This window comes from Condylostylus longicornis, unplaced genomic scaffold, assembly GCF_029603195.1.
Source record: "Condylostylus longicornis isolate FDR11 unplaced genomic scaffold, ASM2960319v2 ptg000004l, whole genome shotgun sequence".
Taxonomy (NCBI): Eukaryota; Metazoa; Arthropoda; class Insecta; order Diptera; family Dolichopodidae; genus Condylostylus; species Condylostylus longicornis.
In genome coordinates, this window is record NW_026577973.1 from 10572537 (window position 1) to 10594543 (window position 22007).

Sequence of the window (22007 nt, forward strand, 5' to 3'; positions counted from 1 at the left end):
ATATGTAGGTGTTTACTAACTAAAGAAATGATTGAAAATCGAAGTATAGAAAATATTGGGTGATTTAATAAAAGCTGCATTGAATTCGCTGATTATTGATGATTTAATTTTTAAAATTTAAAATATAGCTAAATAAAAATTATAATTAATAAAGTTGATTAATAAAATATTATAAAAGATTTGCTCAACTTTAACATTACATAGTGTGCACATGATGATTTTAATGTTATGTGAAAAAAATGTTAGCTTAAACCTACGCATGTATCCTAGGAATGCGTAAACACGCATTTGAGTGAGGTAAGGTGAGAGAAATAGCGTAATAATTATGGCAATATCGATCAAGTTTCTCGAGTTCATAAAAGTTTTTATTTAAAAAAAATTTTTTTTATTAGTTTTATAAACGCACATCACAATATTTATAAATTAAGAAGGAGAGAAAATCAATTTCTACATTACTATGTATGTATATGTATTGTAGTTCAAATGTCAACATAAGTTATAACAATATTAATAATAACAGTAAAAAAAAAAAGAAAATCATTGAAATTCTTTGTATTTTAATGGAAAAAAAAAAATTAATATTGATTTTTTTTTTATTTTTTCATTTTCTACTTTAATTTGGTTATAATAGAAAGTGTGTTGAAGTGTGTTAACTTTAAAATTTATTTTTTAAATAATGTTATTGATGACAATCAATTTCCAAACAGCCAAAACATGAATAATATTTAAAAGTTATAAAGTGCCTACCAATCTTATGTAGTTTTTAAGATTGTGTTATAATAAAAAAAAATTTATTTATATTTTTGTAATTTTGTTATATTGGCGGTTTTGCCAAAAATTTTTTTTATAGAAAGTGAGAGTTAAGGTGATAATAAAAGCGCTATTTTCTTAACTAATGCTAGTACATATAGTTTCCTATTATAATATAAGTATATATGTATTTATATACATAATATATAGTTAAAAATGTAAAGAAAATAAATATTTTTACGAACATTATTTAAGAAAAGAAAAGGCAAACAAAGAAGGTAAAGAAAAAAAAAATTCAAAATAGATAAATAACCTTGGGAGGCGCTTTAAAATTTCTCCAATATTCAAAAATTGAATTTGGTTTTGAATATTTTATTGAATAAATCCGTTTATAATTGAAATATTAACACATACATAATATAAATATATTGGTATATACATAGGTATACAGTTTTTTGTTAAATTTCACTATTTTTATTAAAAAGTGCAATCACCTCTTGGTATAACAGAGCATATTGATTTGAATTTGAAAATAGACAATATTTTAGTTAATATGCTTAAATTTAACCACATTTTTTGTGAATATTGAAGATACGAGAATCACGTACAATTTTTTAAGGAAATCTGTTCAAAATCTGTTTTTCAAATAACCACTATTTCGTTTGTAAAATAGTTGGTATTTGCCAAACTTTTAAATTATTTTGTTATGAAAAATTAATATTGTTGGTACTTAAAATTTGTCAGAAAAATTTAAGCTTGCTTTCAGAATTTAAGCTTTATAGGTATTCTCAATTAACGTGATATGTGCCAAATAAATGTATTTCTTAGGTAACTTAACACCATAGTTTAAGGTGTTATGCAAATAGGCAAAATATTTTTACATTTTGGTCATTTCTAAATAGCTATCACGTAAATGTGACATGATTATTGTCCCCGAAGAATAAGCCTTTACTTATATAAGTATAGGGAACTTCTAGATAAATATTAGTCTTTCTGAAAAAATCAATATGTATTAAAATAATTTACGACAAAAACTTGCTAATTTATTGTCATTACATTTTGCAAGTAAAGCATGGCTGCTGTTTTACAATTTCACAAAGTCGTTAATTTTCCAAAAATTCTAATACTATAAAATACTCTCTATGCCAGTTAATATTCTGATACTGATAGTTTAGATTACTGGATAATGATAGTCCAGATAAAATTGCTGGATTAATTTACTGGATTGTAAAATTTTAATTGCATATGGCAAAAAATATTGATTTAGGTGTGTACTAACCAAAAATTATTAAATCATATCCTATCCTAAATAATATATACACGCAAGTTATGCATATAAAAATATGCTTAGATATGAATACTTATTGTTAAAAAGAAACTTTTTGTATCCAGCCCAGATTTAATTTTGGAAAAAGAAACCATAATTCAGAAGAACATAGTCAAATACAATTCACAATTCGTAAACATCTAATTTTCAAGTGGCGTTTTTTTAATTTCGAAAATAAATTGCTAATACAGTTAATCAGCTTGTTTTAAGTTTCAGGTCTTATAACATTCTAATATTATCAACAATTAGCAACCAAAATGAAAACTACTGAATTAAAATGTAACATAATCACATCTAAAAATCCTTTTCGAAAAAATAATAATGTTATTCCATGTATTTGAGTTTTTAAATTGAAAATCCTTGAACAAACTATATTACTTATCATTACACTGTACAAAAACAACACTTAATATCGTCTGTTAAGAGGGAGAAAGTATACTGAATCAGAATTTTTAACTTAACTATCGGTAACTTTAATTAGTGCAATATTCAAATGGCGTCTATAATTTATAAACTGTATTCGAAACTTGTATGATTTTTTGTCACAAAAAATATTATGTTTTTTTAATTTAGTCCATGTGGATAACTGAAAATCTCAAAAAATGCATTTTTCTTCTTCTTCGTACTTTCTGCTTTTTAACCGACGATATGTAAGTGTTTCCCATCAGAAAATAAAAATTATTTGTGCAATTCGAAATGAAAACGACGTGAGAAAAGTATAGCCACTAGATTTACAACTTATGTAATGCATAATTAATTGAAAAAAAAAAATCGCTCTGCTTGGTCAACCAAAAGAAAATGAAAGTGCAATATTTCACACGAACATTCAAAACTACTATCAAAAGAATTTTCATTCATAATTTTTATTATTTATGACAGCAAATCATAACATTTCTCTAACCACAAGATCTATGGTATCTCACGTTTGTTTTGTTTACATTTTATTTTTTTTTCTTTTAGAAATGGATTTGAAAAACAAATTCATGTGGGTATTCCTAATTGTCGCATTTTTAACATTTAAGTCATCAGATGGAGATGGAATTAGATTACCAGATCAAACACAAGAACATAATCAGCAACAGCAGCAACAACAACTGCAACAACAACAACTGCAACAACAACAACTTCAACAACAACAACAGCAATCACAAATATTTTTACAACAACAAAATAATGGAATTCAACAGCAAGAACTTGGAATAACACCACCATCAGTTGTTATTGGTGAAGGTCGTCGACAAGGCAAAAATTTATTAGATCTTGTTGGATTAGGTACAGGACCAAACGTTGATCCATATGTTGCTAAAACAAATGGAAATTGTTTAAATGGCGATCTATCAGAATGCTTTAAAAGTCATGCCTTAAGCAATTTTGATCAAATATTCTTTAGAGATTCATACAAGTAAGTTCTAATTATATGGACAATATTATTCCCTGCAGAATTTATAAATTAACATGGAATTATTTTGAAATTTTTTTTTAGATTAACTGAATTTGCTAGAGTTGTTAGATCATCAGAAAGTGAACAACGTGCCTTATTTTCGGAACCATATGAATTTTCAATAGAACCAAGAGCTACAGATACAGAATGGGATCAATTAGTTAAATATGCGTTGAGACGAGCTGAGAAGTAAGTTTTACAATATTTTTAAAATATTTCATATTTTTTTTATTTGAAATCGCACTAATACTTGATCCTCAAAGTGAATCGAATGTTTAAAACTATAAAAATAGTTGAGTTTGAAATTTTTTGTATATTTTCATAAGTGTTCCATCAGATTTTCGTCCAATTATTAATCATTTGATTAAAAACATTTCAATATAATAGTTAATTAAAATCATGATGGTTGTGGTGAATATCGTCACTTCATTGCATCAACAGTGCTTACAAATGCAAATTTAATAAAATCTTCTGTACACTTTTTTAAAAAAGAAAACATTTTAGATTTTTCATAAAAAATTTCAATCAATGAAATATGAAATTACTGAACGAATGTGATGCAAATATTCATCATTCCTTGCTACGAAAAATACAAAATCATAAATAATCCACAAATAATGTTAATGCTTCATCATATATACCCTTGAGAAATCAATATTATTTTTTTTTGAGTCATACATGCAAGCAGATTCGTATAAAGTGCACATTAGAAAATTTACAAATTTAGAAATCAAGAACCATTAATATAGTTCATTTTTAATCCAAAAAATTTCCATATTTATTGAACTTCAGGCAATCTAATAATGTAAATGTTGTGGCATTGAAATTCAAAGATTTTCTCTTGAAATTTAATTTTGATTCACGATTTTAAATGTTGGATTGAAGAATTAAGAATAACATTGAATTTTATAAATAAATAGTTTTAAACTACATGTTTCAAGTGAATTTAATAAAATATATTCCACCGAAAAACTGACGATTACAAATTATAAATTGGAAGCCTATCATTATTTAATAAATTAAATAATGATAGGCTTCCAATTTATTAATCTTTCGATTAAACATCGAAAACGGTTATTCAATAACAATAAGATTTTTAATCTAATATTTGGGTAAAAAATCTAAACTAAATCACTTTTTGGTGATTAATTTTTCTTGACATTTCCTCAAAATGCGAAAATAAGTCCTGAGGTCTTACTATGCAATTCGATTACTATGTAGGAATGGAAAGATAGTACCAAACAAATTTATTGGTACTGTCTTACCATTTTTCGGAATACGGAAATCGTTTAACACGAAAATCGTATTACATACATAGTAATTGGCCCCTGATAATCGTTAGAACACATATTTTTTGGTTAAGTGTTCTTATAGTTGTCTGGTATATTGTTTAAAATTTTTTATGGAATGCAATTTTCTTTAACATTCTATGGAATGTCATTAAGTAAATTATATTTTCTTAAAATACTCAGAAATATGTGCAAAAAATTACTGAAAGAAATTAAAATGCTAGTTTTTTCATACATATGCCACAAATAATGCAGCGAAACTATACTTACACACATATAATAAATAGATTCCTGTTTAAACATATTTTACAAAATAAATTGTACATTTTTAATAAAAGTTCATTATCCCAGCTATAATCATTATTATGTCAGTTTAAGATTTTTTAATAATCTCTATAATCAACAAGTTCAGCAAGTGAATAATATTTCATTGGATTAATTGAAGTTAAGTACGATGGTGGTATATAAGCATAAAATTATAATATTATGTGTATATATATAACACACATGTATTGAATAATGAATATTATACTGCAATGACAACGATGACATGGAAGAGTTACAAGAAATTTGCATTACAATTTAACCATAGACTCTCTCAGAAATTTTATTAGACTTTTCTTGCTCTTGTTTTTTCTTGTTATAGTGTATCAAAATAAGCATTATTATAATGAATATAACCCGAACCATTCCACAAAACTATACACACAAAAGTATATACATATATGCGTATAATTTGAATCACAGATTTTATAAAATTCAAGTATACGATTCTATGTGCATACGTACATACATAAAAATATTGTAAAGAAAATAAATTATGCCGAATAAGAAACATAAGACGCATATTATGGGAGTTTTTTTTCATAATGAAAGTGTCTTCTTTGTTTGCTATAATAAAAAATACAAAATTGGATAGATTCATGTGGTTCTTATATTCCGCAATTAAATGTTTGTGGTATAAAAGAAATTACGACTTCCATTTTTCAATTTCAATTAAAAAAATTTTCTTTAATATAATTTTAAAAATGATTATTGTCGGGTGCTTAATTGAATGGAATTTTTAAAGCTCTTTTTAAATTTTTTGCTGAATTGTAAGAAATTATCTAAGTTGTTAAGATACAGAAGTTTCTGAAGGTTTTGAATTTTCAACACAGCCTAATTTTTGCTGACCATAAATTGAATATTCTTTTATGATTTTCTCTAAATCTATTTTTGATAAATATGTGAAATTTAGATTATTTTGCAGAATACATACAGAAATCGGTTCACGCTAGCTAAAGACAGGTACAGAGAAAACTGTACAATATTTGATTCATGCATGATTGAAGCTTGTATATTTGTATTATGTATATCGATTTTAGCAATAGTTTACCGGGGAAAATCTTCATTAGTTATTTTATTTTTTACAGTAAAAATACTTATAATCTTACAGAAAGAATAAATTACTCACGATTTTTCGGAACATATAAATATGATGGTCCTTCGATACGTATTAACATTTATAAATAAAAAATTCAATTTCCTAACTCGCGGTTCTCGTTTCGATAACGTGCTGATTAAGAGGCAGCACAGATCTTCAAACAAAAAAGCAAATCCGAGAATTATTTGAAAAAATGAATTATTTGAAGGTGTGAGTGAGTAACTGTAAACAAGCAGTAACCAAGATTTTTAATGGAAATGATAACTTCTTTGATCGTTGGTATGTATTCGAAAATTCAGTCGTTGAAAATTTTTCTGAAAAATAACAGATAACTCGTTGTTTAAGATCCCATAGAGCGTTTGGAAACTTATAATTTTGGGATAATGTTTAGGACAAAAAGCGAAGATGCAAATATCCAAATATCAATTTGGAGTCCTTTTATAGCATAGGTTAAAAACTTTATGTGGTCCTAACTGGCGTATAAAATTAGACTTTTAACTTTCAAATAATTTACAAATCAGTCAAACATTCATTTAATAAAAAAATATTATTAGAATTAAAATATGTATATTCAGAACATTCTATTTTAATATTAGTTACCAGTATTCATTAATTTATGAATATAAATATTATTCGTATTAGCATTGCCATACTGCAAAAATTTTAAATTTATACTAAACGATTTTCATTTAATTTTTTTTGTATAACAGATTTATTAAATCAGCTGCTTTAGAAATCGATATACCACAAGATATATTAGCAGAAGGACGTTTTGCACCAAGATTTATTGATGATATTGCCGGTGAAATTGATGTCATTGAAGATAAACATGCTCCATCATTCAGTAAGTTTTTATTTCAAGTAATATCTACACTTATATTTTACTTTTAATTTCATAATAAATTATTGTTATACGCAGATTTCAATATTGTTATACAAAAATAATATCATTATAAATTTTTATATTATTTTACAGAACGTCATCGTCTCAAAAAATTATTTATACCACTTTTACTTGTTTTAAAAATTTTCAAACTAAAACTTTTATTATTTTTACCATTCATTTTGGGTTTGGTTGGTTTAAAGAAAGTTTTAAGTATTGCTGCAATTATTTTACCTGGATTATTTGCATATTTAAAATTCTGTGCACCACAAAATGGTTTTAATAACGGTGGTAATAGTATATTTGGTGGAAATAATTTTGGTGGATTATTTTCATCAGCACCATCAATTCATCCATTTCAAGAATATTCATCACAAGGTTTAGGTGGTGCTAGTTATCATCATTCACATTATCATAGTGGTTTTCATGGAAATCCTTATAGTACATATAAAGAAGAACCAACATTCTTTTCAAAACCTTATACTGAATATTATAGTAAAAATGCTAATATTAATCAACAACAACAGCAACATCAACAAAATGGTGGTTTTGTTGTAAGTAATAATATTAATAATAATAATTTAAATGCTGGCGGTGGTGTACGTTTTGGTGATGATAATGCTGTTCATGCACAAGATATAGCTTATCAAGGTTACACCGAGTTCAGAAATAATAAAAAGGAAGTCCGTTAATAAATAAAATAATTAAATAGAATCAATAACAGAAATGATAATGTAAAATAGATAGGAATTTTTTTTTTTTTACTGTTATGCTTGTTATTTTGTTTACATTGATTTTTATTATCCTTTTGGCGCTGTACGATGCCAAAAGCAAGTGTATATATTATAAAATATTTTCTGTTTATTTGTTTTTAAGTTTATGTAGCTTATGAAAATTTATTTTTGAAAATATGTACAGACTTTAGTTATACATTTTATATTTTAAGTTGTTATTTATTGTTGCCTTACATTCATTTTATATAAGAAATTGAAAAAAAATGAAACTTTAAAATTTTCAAAAAAAAAAAATAAAGAAATTAAAAAACTTAAAAGTTTGTGTAAGAAATAAATTATTTAAGCTTAAACAACTGTATAGTATTAGAAGCACTTGGTTCCAGTCATTAGAACCAGGCGGAGAACACATTTTAAGGAATAACGCCTTACATATCAAGACTTGTTTTTCCTCGTAAAACTCTTGGTTCTCGGTCTAAAATATAAATGCCGACCTGTTAATAATTTGGAGTTTGATTTTCGGCTCAATAATATATGTAACTTTCTTCAAATCAAGATAATTTTGACTCTTCTTATATCAAGATGAAACTAACATTCTTTTTAAAATTGTCCTATACCAATCTTGATAATAAAGATCTGCATCAACAATGACTTAATTTTGCCCATTTTATAGGTGAAACTTAAAATTTTTCTTACAAACGTCCTGTATCAATCTGGATAATTTTCAATTCCTTAATTTCAATTCAACGTTAACTGTTATAATAGTTTTCATGAACTCAAATTATTCAAATTAAGGAATGCAATGCAATTAAAACTTAAACTGAATCATCCTGCTTAATAGTAAAACAATCAATTTGAACTCTCAAACGTAATATTTTCGTACAAGACACACTTTTTGAAAATTGCTTTAATAAAAGTTACTATATTGTATTGTTGCATACAATGTACTTGGGTATTAACGTTATATCAAAAAGAGTATAAGGCAAAATTTTTTCGGTGAAAAGGATCTTTAGAGTTGCATATATATATGTATCAGCTTCTATGTTTGACGAAACAATTACCAACGGTATATATTGTTTTCTTCATTTTCAAATTTTAACTTTAATTTCGGAACCTGTAATTTATGTGGTTACCGCAAATCAATTTTGTATCAACGATAAGGTGCCTTATAATACTGAATTTATCGCAATTCGAATTTCAAAATTCACATTACTGCGAATGCTATTTGAAAAATTCAAAAACAAACTTTATAATCGCATAAAAAATAATTAACAACAAACTAAAATAATGAAAAACTATGTAAACGAGTGTTAATATTTTTATTCAACTCCTCCTTGCTTCAAAATATCCCTGTCAACACACCACCTTATCTATGAAATACATTGAACCGGATATTTAATGCAAATTTTATGATTCATATTTTATTTAGTTAATGAGAAATAAACCAGAATTTAAATTAAGTATTCACCAATTTAGAGAGATGTCCAGAAAATTACTTGCTAATAAAGCAAGTAAATCACATTTTTTAAACTTTCTACTGTAGACGTTTTGTATGAGATAAAATGTAAAACTGCTATAATCCTAAACCAGTAATTAATTATTTCTGTATAAGTGTTTTTAAAAATTGTTTAATACTTTTTAAGAGAAAATGAAAATGAATTTTCCATGAGTTGAAAATTATTATGAGGTTTTCATAATTATTTTTCTTGTAGTTTATGTGAAACATTTTTGTTCGATGTTTGTATGTCGTTAACAAATGGTGGAAAATATTAGCTGTGATGATTATTAATACTGCAATTAACAAGCGGGAGGAAAATCTTAAAAAAAATACAGTTCATACTTAAGAACTTATAGTGGAACTTGATTACAGAGCTGAAATTTTCAATTACGAAACTCAATTGTTAAGTGTGGTTAAAAGTCCCTTGTTAAAAGAAGAAATTTTAACAGGTATTTGAAAATAATCAGATTTCAACTGATTTTAAATTGGACTAAGGTAATTACAAATGAATTTCGAATATTGCTTATATCATACCTGTTCTGATAAATTTCCTTGTCTTGTCTTGTGAAGAACACTTAAATTTCAAAACCAAGAAGATTTTATTTAAGGTAGAATTCGAAACAAAAATGGGATATACATAGCTTTTTCTTTAATCCGTCTTCACCGATAAGTTGATTGAAATAATCTTCTAAAGAATTTGTTCCTAAAAAGGTCATGTTCTTATAACACGATGTTGCACAAAAATTAAATCCTACGCTTCTAGAATCAAACTAAAATATAAAAATATTATATCGAGCAAGTAAAAACGAGTTTAGTTTGACTGAAACAAACTTAACCGACAAAATTATAGCCTGTAATAGTGAGCAAGCTAAATAAAAATTTTCCAACCAAATTTCATGGTGTTACCTCAATTATTTTCTGAATTATTAAAAATAATCTTTTGAAATTACATGACAGTTACGTCACGTACCAATTTTTTGATTTGATCTAACTACAACATTAGCAATTTTTGGCAGAAAAGAAGCAATAGTATTTTTTTCTTTTTTCTTAAAGTTATCGTGGTAACGTACGGAGAGACGGATGGAGAGGCGGATATGTTAAACCCATTAAAAAATTTTATGCTAAATAAAATTGTGTGTACTTGTTCATACTGTAGACGACTCCTTCTATTAGTTACGAACTTCATACCAAAGCTACTAATATAATATGCCTTTTGCTGACTTAAACAGACAGACAGATCTCAAAAACTAATTTCTTTGCAGTTTTATAACATTTTAAAAAGCATTTTTGTCGTGAACTTGTCAAGTGGAACTTGATGCGATCACAATAACTCTTATTTTTCAATATGGACCATATTAAACAAAAAAAAATTCTGATCTTTCACATCTTTCATTTAAGTTCTGACTCTAAATTTTAGTCTATAAACCCGTTTGAACTCCAAGTTCTAAATCCCAGCAATCCCGTATTATTGCAATATTCAGCAATCTAATCATAATAAGCTTAATAACACCAAAATTATATTAAATTTTTTTTATACTTAATTATTTTAAGCGTCAGAAATAACATTTATTTCACCGGTATTAAAAAAGAGCATATACCTTAATTAAAAAACTTTCAATATTGTCGGTTTATTGTTGTCTCCTCCTATACGTATAACATTTAATTCAATTAAAGCGTTATTTAAGCAGAATATAAATAAGAACATTGTTCGCACGAACTTTCACGTGTCTCTTCAATAATTGTAAGTACTTTGTAAGAGTTTGTTTCATAGCAAAATTACCCAAACTCAAGGGTAAATGAAGCAATTTAAAAGTTTTAAAGAATTTAAGTGATACTGACAAATAATTAATTTGTGTGAAAAATTCATAGCTCACCAGTGCATTTCATTGCATTACTATTAAAATAACAAACATGTAGATATATATATATATATATAATGTAATGCAATACTTCTTATGAGTTTTTATATACATATATGGGAATCGTAATTAATTTTACTTTTGAAAACTTTTCTTTATTCAGTGGAAAAATGAAAAATTTTACAATGTGACATTTTTCATTGGAATATAATTTTCTTTTTTTCATTTTTCCAACAATTTTTCTCAACTTGTTTAAATCTGCGAACTAACTATGGTGTGTACTAAAGGCATATAAAACTTGTACAGTACAATTATACAACATTTTCTTATATACATAAAATGTAAATATTGGGCTTTATATGTAGCTCACTCATTTTGTAGAAAACAAAAACTGAAGATGCTCCTTTAAAAAGTATCAAAAGCAAATTAAGAAAAAAAAAACAAATAAAATGCACTCAAATTGCTCAAACATTTAAGAAAATGAATAAGAAAAAAGAAAAGAAACGTGCGATCATATTTGGCAGTAAGGTTTCTTATAGCACAAAAATTTATTGCAATTTTCCTCCTTTATAAATAAGTGATATCTTTTACTATGTTTTTTAAATGTAAGGTTTTAAGTACAAAAACAAACTATGGCATTACTCTAGCATTAATCTTGTTGCACTTTAGATTATGTGATTCGTGCTTTATTTTTTTTTCTTCAAAATTGCTTTTTGAAAGAGTTTGCAATAGTTAGTTTTTTCTATTTGTAAAAATTTTATAAACACTATCGCGCATCAAACTTTTGCAATGGATAATTTTTGTTAGAAATTTTTTGTATGGAGAAAATGTAGATTCTGATTTAACGAGAAAAAAAATAGAGTTGACCTTGTCAACTCTGTGATACCCGTACGAATTTGTTATCCTATGTGCGAATAACTAATGTGCCATAACTAACTCTGGGGCAGACTATGACTTTAAGTTGCCGTATTACCATATTAATTTATGCAAAATTTCAGTACTATGTGTTTTTCAAAATACTGGTTGTGCCAAACTACTGTTGAAGTTGTATGGCAGCTAGCAGAAAGAGCCAAGAAATTTTAGCGAATTTTATCAAGCACATCGGCCCTACTAATATATTCGTTTGTGTGAAATTTCAATACCATAGCTTTAATAGTTTCTGAAATATAGTCAAATAACTTTTGAAGTTGTATGGCAGGTATCAGAAGGAGCCAAGTAATTTCAACGACTTTTATGAGACACATTGGTCCTACTAATATATTCGTTTGTGTGAAATTTCAATACAATAGCTCTTATAGTTTCTGAGATATAGCCAAATAAATTTTGATGTTGTATGGCAGCTACCCGAACCAGTACCCCGATCATGTCCAATTTAAATAGGGTTCTGGCACTTACTACAATAAATCATTTGTGAAAATTTGGTGAACTTAACTCAATTAGTTTTTGAGTTATCGTTGGGACGGACAGACGGACAGACAAGGTTAAATCAACTCAGAATTTGACGCTGATCAAAAACATACACTTGAGTCTATATCTAACACCGTTATTTCTTAGCGTTACAAACGGTAAGGAAAATTTAGTATACCCTTCGAACATACGTTCGTACGGGTATAAAAAGTGAGGCAGAGTTAAAATTAAAGTAAGAGTTTCAATTTTTTTTATTAGGAATTTTGTTGCAAAACGCTGCCTTCATATACGTCAATTTTGGAATAACGCGTACTCGTAAAGTGTTTAAAGAGGAAGTTTTGTGCAATATTTAAAAATTAATGTTTAATAAACAATTGAAATTACATGAGATCAGTTGATGGTCAAATGGAAATTTAAGATTAGGAATAATTAAGGATTACCCTTGAGATTTTTTTGATTGGCCCATACGAGTATTATAAGAGTATTGCGATTAAACTTTATCAATTAAATACATATTTCAGGTCATTAATTCTTGCAAATGTAAGGGAAACTCGGTTTTTAAGTTGAACATTTACATAACAAAAGGGAGACACCATTTTGAATGGTTTTTGTATAATTTCTTAATTGTTTAAGAAAAAAAATTGGTATAAATCAACCCTTGCAGTACTCTCTTTTTCTTATTAACTAATAAATCAAAACTGGTAGGAACATGACCCAAGAAAATTGAAGTTTTTTTTTTAAAATGAAAAGTTTTTTAAAAAAATTCAAATTTTTCGGATTTAAAATCATATGATTCCGAAATCTGAATCGATATTCATGAAAAATACCATTTTTTGAGGTTTCCAAATTATATTTAATAATGTGCCTGTCTAAGACAGGCACGAAATTATATTTAAATCTAAAAATAGAATTTTGAATTTTTCTAAAAGAAAAATTTTGTCCAAAGTGTTTTTAAGTTCCTTTAATCCGAACCTGTTGAGTTGTAAACATCGTCGCAATACAAAAGTTTTGTCTACTCACGAACTCCTATAGATATGAGACACCCTATATAATAGCCAAAAAAATCCAAAATCAAAAGTAAATTTTTAAAATTTTCGCAGAAAGGAACTTTAAAATGTATTTGTTATCGTTGTACTTCAAACCTTAAACAATTAGACTCCTTTATAATAAAATGGAAGCTTCAACAAGAATTAAATCAAAACTTTTATAACTAAATCTTGTTATTTTTGAAGCTATTTCGCATGTACTTACTGTATATTTTTTTATATATAACACGAATTTTAAGAACATATGAAAAACTGCATAATACACAGTGGCCAAAACAGGTGTTTTAGCTGTCTGGCGGTAATCCTTTTAGGAAAAGAATTTTTTGTATGGAAGGTAGGAAATCGGACATTTATAAGTATGTAATTGTCAGCATTTTTCCAAAAAAAATTGGAGAAAACTGCTTATTAACTTCACTCTATCCGTCCGTCCATATTGCAAACGCAAAAGAAAAGTGATGAGATTTTCCTACCGTGGCATAGCTCCTAGACGATAAGCTATTGGGATATGAAATTTTAACAGGCTTTAGGAAGCATTAATCAGTTTATTTTGCTAGATGAAACGTTGTTTCTAACGCGATCCCTTCTCAAGTTACCGTACCTTGAAATTTGTAAAATTTGTTTAATAATTAATAAATGCAGGCTTTTCAAAATTTCTATAAATGCAAAACACCAACGCTAAAATATCATGCTATCAAAAAATACAATTATTTTTCTTAACTCACTTGCTTAACCGTCTAATTCAACCAATATGTTAATGCTTCTATTAATTTTTTTTTTGCTCATCCTAAATGTATGCAATAGTTTTATATATAATTTAGTATTATTTTAATGAAACTAATTTAAATAATGTAGTAGATTGCTAGCATAAGCAGTATTTTTACTTTTTGAAGAGAAAATTGGTTCTTTACAAATCATTGGTTTGACCCAAATCTATTTCTATTATGTATAAATTATTTATGTACTACTTTTAGAATCACTTTACGAGGTAAACAGTACGTATGATATGCCAATTATGTATGATCATATTTATTTACATCTTTCTTTAAATTTCTGATTAATGCACCTGTTACACGTGAAAGTTATGAATAATATATTGCTAATATTCGTCAGCTTTCGAACAGTTTTCTTCTAAAGAATACCAAGAAATTAAAGTTTTAGAGTACTAACTCTATTTTCGGACCACTCTGTGTACTAAATTACCACAAGTATTTTTCTTCTAAAATTAAAACTTATTATGAATAGATGATTTGAAGAACTTTTCCACTTGCTATATTGTTTATTGCAACCATAAGGAGATTAATCTTAAATTTCTTACCACAACATTTTATCTTCAAAATATTATTTGTTATAATTTATTTAGTTTTAATACATAACCATATTTTAAATGTTATAAAACAATAAGATTTAAAATACGGTTCACCTCAAATGGGTTAAAGAAATTCATTATTATTGTTATTGCATTCATTTCAATTGCAATAATATTTTATAAAATAGTTTTTTATGAAAAAAAAAACATGAAAAAACAACTTGAAGAGAAGACAAAGAACCGAAAGAAGAAAAAATAATAATAATAAAAACCTAAAAGGAAAAAATAACAACAAAAACAGAAATTTTCATTTTGGAATTTCATTGCCATTAAATTGTTGAATTTCAATTTCAAGTTTACGACCTAATGCAATTTCATACAGCACCAAAAATATAAAATGATAAAATGAAAAAAGAAAAATTATAAAATAAATTCTTGCATTTTTGTTTTTCTTCTTCTTCTTCTTTTAATGCAGTTATAGGCGAAAAACTTGTTTAAGAAATTTCCTATTTTGTTACACATTGAATCTCATCTCAAGTTGAGAAAATTTCATATATAAATGAAAATCAAGAAAACAAAAAGAATAAAAACAAGAAATTTAAAGTGAAAACTTGAATAAAAAATACAAGAAGGATTGGTTTTTCATGGTGAAAATCCATATAAACGATAATCATAGAATAAAACAATTCATTAGATTTTTTAATATCAACATGTGCTCATCATCATCCTTAATAACGCCTCCGAAAAAAAATATAATTTAATAATTAATTTAATTTATTTTAAATAACGGCTTCCATTAGTTGGACATGGATTAAAACAAAAAACCAAAAAAAAAAAAAACAATGAGATAAAAATCAAATTATAAAGTGTAATAATTTATTTGGGATTATAAAAAGCAAGTGTTATACTACTATTGAATTTCATAACAAAAAGGATATTTGAGAATAAATTAGAATTTTTAAAATTTCACTTGTATGACATAAAATTTTTCATTGAAACACTACTATAATTGTGCAATAAAATCAAATATTTGAAGTTAACAAAAAAAAATAAAAAACAAAGTAAAGTTTTGAAAAATTTATAAAAAATTAAAATAGTAAATAGTTTTCCATTTAAAATGAAACTATTACTGTTATTGTTAATTACTTCTATTATTGGTTATTCGACCGCAAATCCTGCAATTAGTTCTAATGATAATACGGTAAGATAATAATAATAAACAATTGGAAATTAATTAATAATAATTATTCAATAAACAATTTATACAATCTCAATTAAATTTGATTGTATACAATTATAAATTATATTATAGTAAATATTATGTGTGCTATTATGCTTGTAAATATATTATTAGTGTTTTCATCATACAACTATTTACACAGGATATTTAATTTTGAAAATAAATTTTTTTGTGAAAATTTAATGTCATTGTAATTAGATACATAATAATCATAATGTGCATAAAATATTAATAATATTATTTCAGTTGGCTCTAAAAATAACAAAAAAATTTAGTTACTTATTGCCAACTGCCATTTTCCTGTTAATTATGTTAATTATGAATAGGATGTACTCATTATATTAGATATTTGTATTGAATGTACATATACTATACTTACCATTAGAATATTTAATTAATAAACTGAATATAATATTATTCACCCAATTATGTACAATACAAAATTTACAGAAATTATATTTGATTTTAAAATTTCTGAATAGTTATTTAATTTAATTGCGTTCATTTCATTTTGTTTAAAAATAAGCGATTATTCTATTATACGTCTGTTATACTTGAATTAGTATTATTTAAATTCAAATTTTTTGGTCATTCCAAATTGGTATGAGTTTTAATAATCATACACACATAAATACAAATTATATATATATATATATCTATTAGGCCACCAAACTCTTGGCACTAAATCAAAAATAATTTCAAAATTTGTATGAAAATCGCAAGGGTTGCTCTAAATTGTTTCTGTAAAGGAAATTGACTAATATTTTTAACTCTACTGATTCTTGGATCAAAATTTAATGGAAGATAAAGTGTGACTTTAATGGTTATCACCCTTTTTTTGATAATTAAATAAAATTTACATTTTTCGTAATGGTCATTGTATATGACTAGATTGTACGACCGTATTGTGTATACAATAGGTAGGTTATTTAATTTAAACAAAATAACGAATGCGAATATTGATTTATTTTAGTTTTTAAAGAGCTATTATGAAAAGAAGTTCATTCATTGCGAAAATCAAAGAATATTTATTTTCATAAAATCTTTAAATATGATCTGAAAGGTATTCGAAAGCAATTTCTAAAATAAGTTTAGCATATTTCAATTGTGTTTTTAATTGTGTGCTGCGTATTCTTTGATCATATAAATTAAAACTTATCAAAAATAAACGATTTACAAGTTGGTTTTTTACATTTTAATTTTAAGTTGTAAAAAATTTAATTTCATTTAATTTAATTGTAGGAGTGAATGATTGCATTTATTTATTATGAAGTTTAAAATTTTACTTAATTGAATATTAATAATTTTGAAATAAAAAATTATAATTTTTTTTTGAAAATATTTCCAGGAATTTTTGTACATTATTTTTGAAATTTTATGAAAAAATAATTTTTTTTATAAAAACATACATAAATATCGCTTTTTTAGTGCCTGCTTAAATTAACAGAATTAAGCATGTAATTTAATTTGTATAGATCATAAATTTCCTTCTAGGCATAATAGCCTAATTAAAAACCATTAAGTAAATTATTTTTAAATATTATTTTATTTAAAATCGAAAATAAATCAATTAATTCATTTTTTTCCAATAAAATAATTAAAACATAATGATTGTTGTTATTTTAATATTATTGAACATGAAAAATTTGTTGGAAATTTTTTAAATATAAATATGAAAATATTAAAATTTTATATTTTAATATTTTTATAACGTGAAAGCAAATATTTTACTTAATTCAGGAACTGATGATAATGATAAACTAAAAAATTACAGATTTATTTGGATATAATTATTTTAAGAACAAGTGTTTATTGCAATAAGAATATTCAAAGTCCATTTCAACTAGTTTTTTGTTCATTTCATATAGTAAAATTTTTATCCTTACTTGATAACAATATGACAACATTCTATCATATTTCAAAGTATAATCAATTAATATTTAGGACATATTCAGTTTAATGATAAGCTAATTCAATAAAGCGTACCCTAATATTGTTATGAATTATTAATTTTCTTAAAAACTCAGCGACAATTTAATTTTACTTTGAGACATATATCTTAATATACAATTGAGTAATTGAATAATTAATATAAGTTGCCTTAATATAATATCTTATTATCAATATCCTTTCTGAAAATTTAAATTATATTCAAATTGCAATTACTTAACAGGATAGTACAAACAATTTTGATATTTATTCAAAATAATTATTTTAAATAAATTCATAATGCCTTTGTTATGCAATTGAATATGGGCTTAGAGGCAAAAATTTATAAGCCAACATAAGAGAAAATATTAAAATATTTTCAAATTAATGGAAAAATTTAAAAAATGAAATATATAAGATATTAATAATTACACTAAATATATTTTGGAAAAAATAATTATATTTCTTTCAATTTCAAGTCTCCATATAATTTATAATAAATAGAAAAATTTTTACGAGAATATGGGAATGTTTGTAGAATGTAGCGTTTTTCCCATAAACCCTTGATATTTTATATCTATATAAATGCATTCAATTATCTAACACACCTCAGATGGATTTGGAAACCATTTCTTCTAACTAATATCAAAATTATATTATGTCAAATAATAGTATAATAAGTACCTATACAAAAATTGCAATTAAATTTTAAGTTTGTCCCTTGTTTCAGTAATACTCGTAATTTCATTTAATTAAACTATGACAGGGCCTCGAATTTCTAATACACACTAAATTTTGATTAGGAATCTTCCTAATCAAATGAAATGAATCTTCGTTCAATTTTAAAGCATTTAAGTTGGCATAATTAAGTTGGAGTAATAGTAAATTTCATATACGTAGTGCTTATTTTCACTACTACGTATTCATATTTCTAATTTTAATACAAATACGATCAAAAATAATTATAGTGGCATATAACTATTAAATTGTTGGATTGATGTAGTTATTAAATCAAAAATTTTTGCACATTCTGGATTTTTTAATTATACATAAAATTTTCAAAGAGAAAATTTTATTTTGTTCCAATTATTCATTAGAAAATGAAATTAATAAATTAAGTTGTCTATTCATATTAAAATTTATTTTAATTTAAACTATAAATTTACTAATCTATTTTATACATACATTCACATAAATCGTGAATACCTGATATATTACGAAAATAACCTGTTAATCTCCTTATTTCACCTATTATTCATTTTACTAGAAACTAAGAAAATTTTCATTTAAAATTTAAAGTTCTAGTTAATACGCGCCTACATACGAGCAAATCTTTTTTTTCACTTGAATTTTTGACCTCCTTTTTTAATTTTATGCTGGTTTACAGAACACTCCAATAAAACTGTTCGATTCCTTTCAATTATATATTATAACATGATACAGTTGCATACATAAAAACATTTCACATTTTATATGAAAAAATTCTTGAAGCAATAAGTACGTACAGGATTATGGGAATTTTATATTATGGGAAATATTATTGAAAACAAAAATTTTTTCCCCTAAACTCTTAAATCAATAGTAAAAAAAAAAAGTGTGCGTCTAATGTACACATTCATAAAAATTGCTCTAGGCAATCGGAAGTTAAATATATTTTCCATGACTACACCAACTTAAATTAACCTATAAACATCTTTTATTTTTCTCAAACTAGTAAATTCTACTTTCAATACAAAACATTAATTTCTGCTGCAGAGTCTAGAATAGAGTGCATATATACATATAAAAATATCTATGAGTGTATATAAGTAATTGAATGCAGGTCATTTATTTATCATCAATGTTATTCTTATACGAGAAAATGTGATACTTGTAATAATAATTTAATGATAGTTTGACGATAGTGATGACGGCGTTATTATTAATTTAACAGGAAATAATGATAATTGGGTTAAGAGGAGAAGAAAAAAAAAATTTATAGTACTTGTTCTACAAAAATCTAATGGCCAATAGATATTTTTTCTTTATATTATTTTTTTTGTTAATAATTTTTGAAAAAATATTTTTAAAATATTTACATTTAAACTATGTCATGTATGTCATGCAACAAAAATAATAATATAAAATTGCTTTTTATTTGCATGCAATTTTACTTTCTTTTAATTGGTTTTCTTTTTTAGCTAGAAGAAAATATTGCAAAAATATTCCTAGATTTAGTATGTAAGATTAAAGAAAATATATTTGAACCTGTTTTTGATGTTTTTACCCGGGGGGAAATTATATTTATTACAGAATTTGTAATAAACAAACTTTTACAAATACTGAACTGAAAAAAAAATATTAGGATATAGGAAAAAATTTTTCTGAAAAATTTTTTGATATTATCTTAAGAGTCTTTTTTGAGTACAGACTATGTTGTGAAAATTTCTCATGAAAACTTGAAATTATTTTTCTCTCAGCCTATATTTGAATTATCTCTTGTTGTTTAAATGATTTTGTGTTGCGAGTAATTCTTTATTTATTTTGCATTATGAAAAATGTGCGATTAGAATAACAATATTCTCATCATTAAAAATGAGTAAGACAAATGACCGTAGTAAAACAAACGCATTTTGTTTCTATAAAATGAAGTTTTGAATGTTGAAATCAGTATAAATACAGTGCACTTAAGCATCATGCGTGCAAACTGGATTTAGACTAAGACATTCGGTGTTGTCAGATTATACATTAAATGACCAAAGTCTTACAAGAGTTGATACAATCAGGGTGTTTACTTTGATGGTTGACGTTTGCTAATCGCTATAACTATATGATTGGAAAGACAATAGCTATTGGATTGGAATGACCCTCACTTCTTGAAATCTCTGTATTCATCCCTTATTTATTCTCATCTGGAATAGGTTTCAAAGGTGTGGTCGCCTCATTACAACATTCATATTTATTTATTTATTGCCTAAGGAGAAATTATTGGTTCTAATTAGTAATACTAATAGGATTGAGTTAATTCAAAAAAATTTCTTAAGTGTTGCGCTTTGTCACCTTCCTCGAGAGGATCCTGCTGTTCTCCCACCACATAAGAATAGAGTTAAACCGATTAACTTATCAACGTTAAAAAACAAACGTAACGTCGCAGACGTGATGTTTATCTTTCAATTTATCATCCGAATCCGGATCCGGATTTATTTGGAAACATCGAGAACACTAATGTTCTTGTGTTTGAGGTCGTGTTCTCCTAATTTTTTTGTTGTGCCTTTTCATGTAACTAATTATGCGAAATTTAAGCCAGTAAATAGAGTGCTGAATCTGTGTAGCAAATTTAAGAGCACACTCAATTCTACCCTATGAAGATACAATGAAAAAGCCTTTGTTTTCTTATACATGTAGTTAATTATTCAGTCTTATCTAACGTTTAACAAAATTGTAATATTTAAGTACATGCATTGTAATTCTTAATTTATTTGTGATATTTAATTCGTTTATTGTTATGAAAAGTAGTTCAAAAAATTGTTCGTTCTTATAGTTTATTAATATAAATAAACTTACTCTTACTAAAAAACCTTGATTCCAATAAAACATTTTTCTGCTCTTCGTTTTTCTCTTACTTCTTATATTAATGCCCACCCAGAAATACAATTTTTCTTAAATTTTCTTACAAATGCATTCTGATTCAATGTTTTCCAAAAAGAAGTTAAACGACTTAATTAACTTTAGTTTTCAAGGCATTTTCGAATATATATTTAAGGAATATGATAAATTCTTGGAATAAATAATTAAAATAGTATTAAAAAATTTGTTTCATAATAAATTCTTGTAATTTCGATTAATATTTTTTGTGGACATTAAAAATTTAGAATGAAATTAATCAATTTTCACAACTA

At 25.3% G+C, this 22007-nt stretch overlaps 1 protein-coding gene across 1 annotated transcript; it reads left to right on the plus strand.

Moving 5' to 3' along the window:
- The first annotated feature begins 420 nt into the window (after nt 1–420).
- LOC129611866 (uncharacterized) lies at nt 421–7890 on the plus strand. Its single transcript, XM_055525274.1, has 5 exons — nt 421–459; nt 3038–3479; nt 3561–3707; nt 6941–7074; nt 7207–7890. Exons 2-5 carry the CDS (start codon nt 3040–3042, stop codon nt 7803–7805), a joined length of 1320 nt encoding a protein of 439 aa, XP_055381249.1. The 5' UTR covers nt 421–459; nt 3038–3039; the 3' UTR covers nt 7806–7890.
- Nucleotides 7891–22007: the final 14117 nt, after the last annotated feature.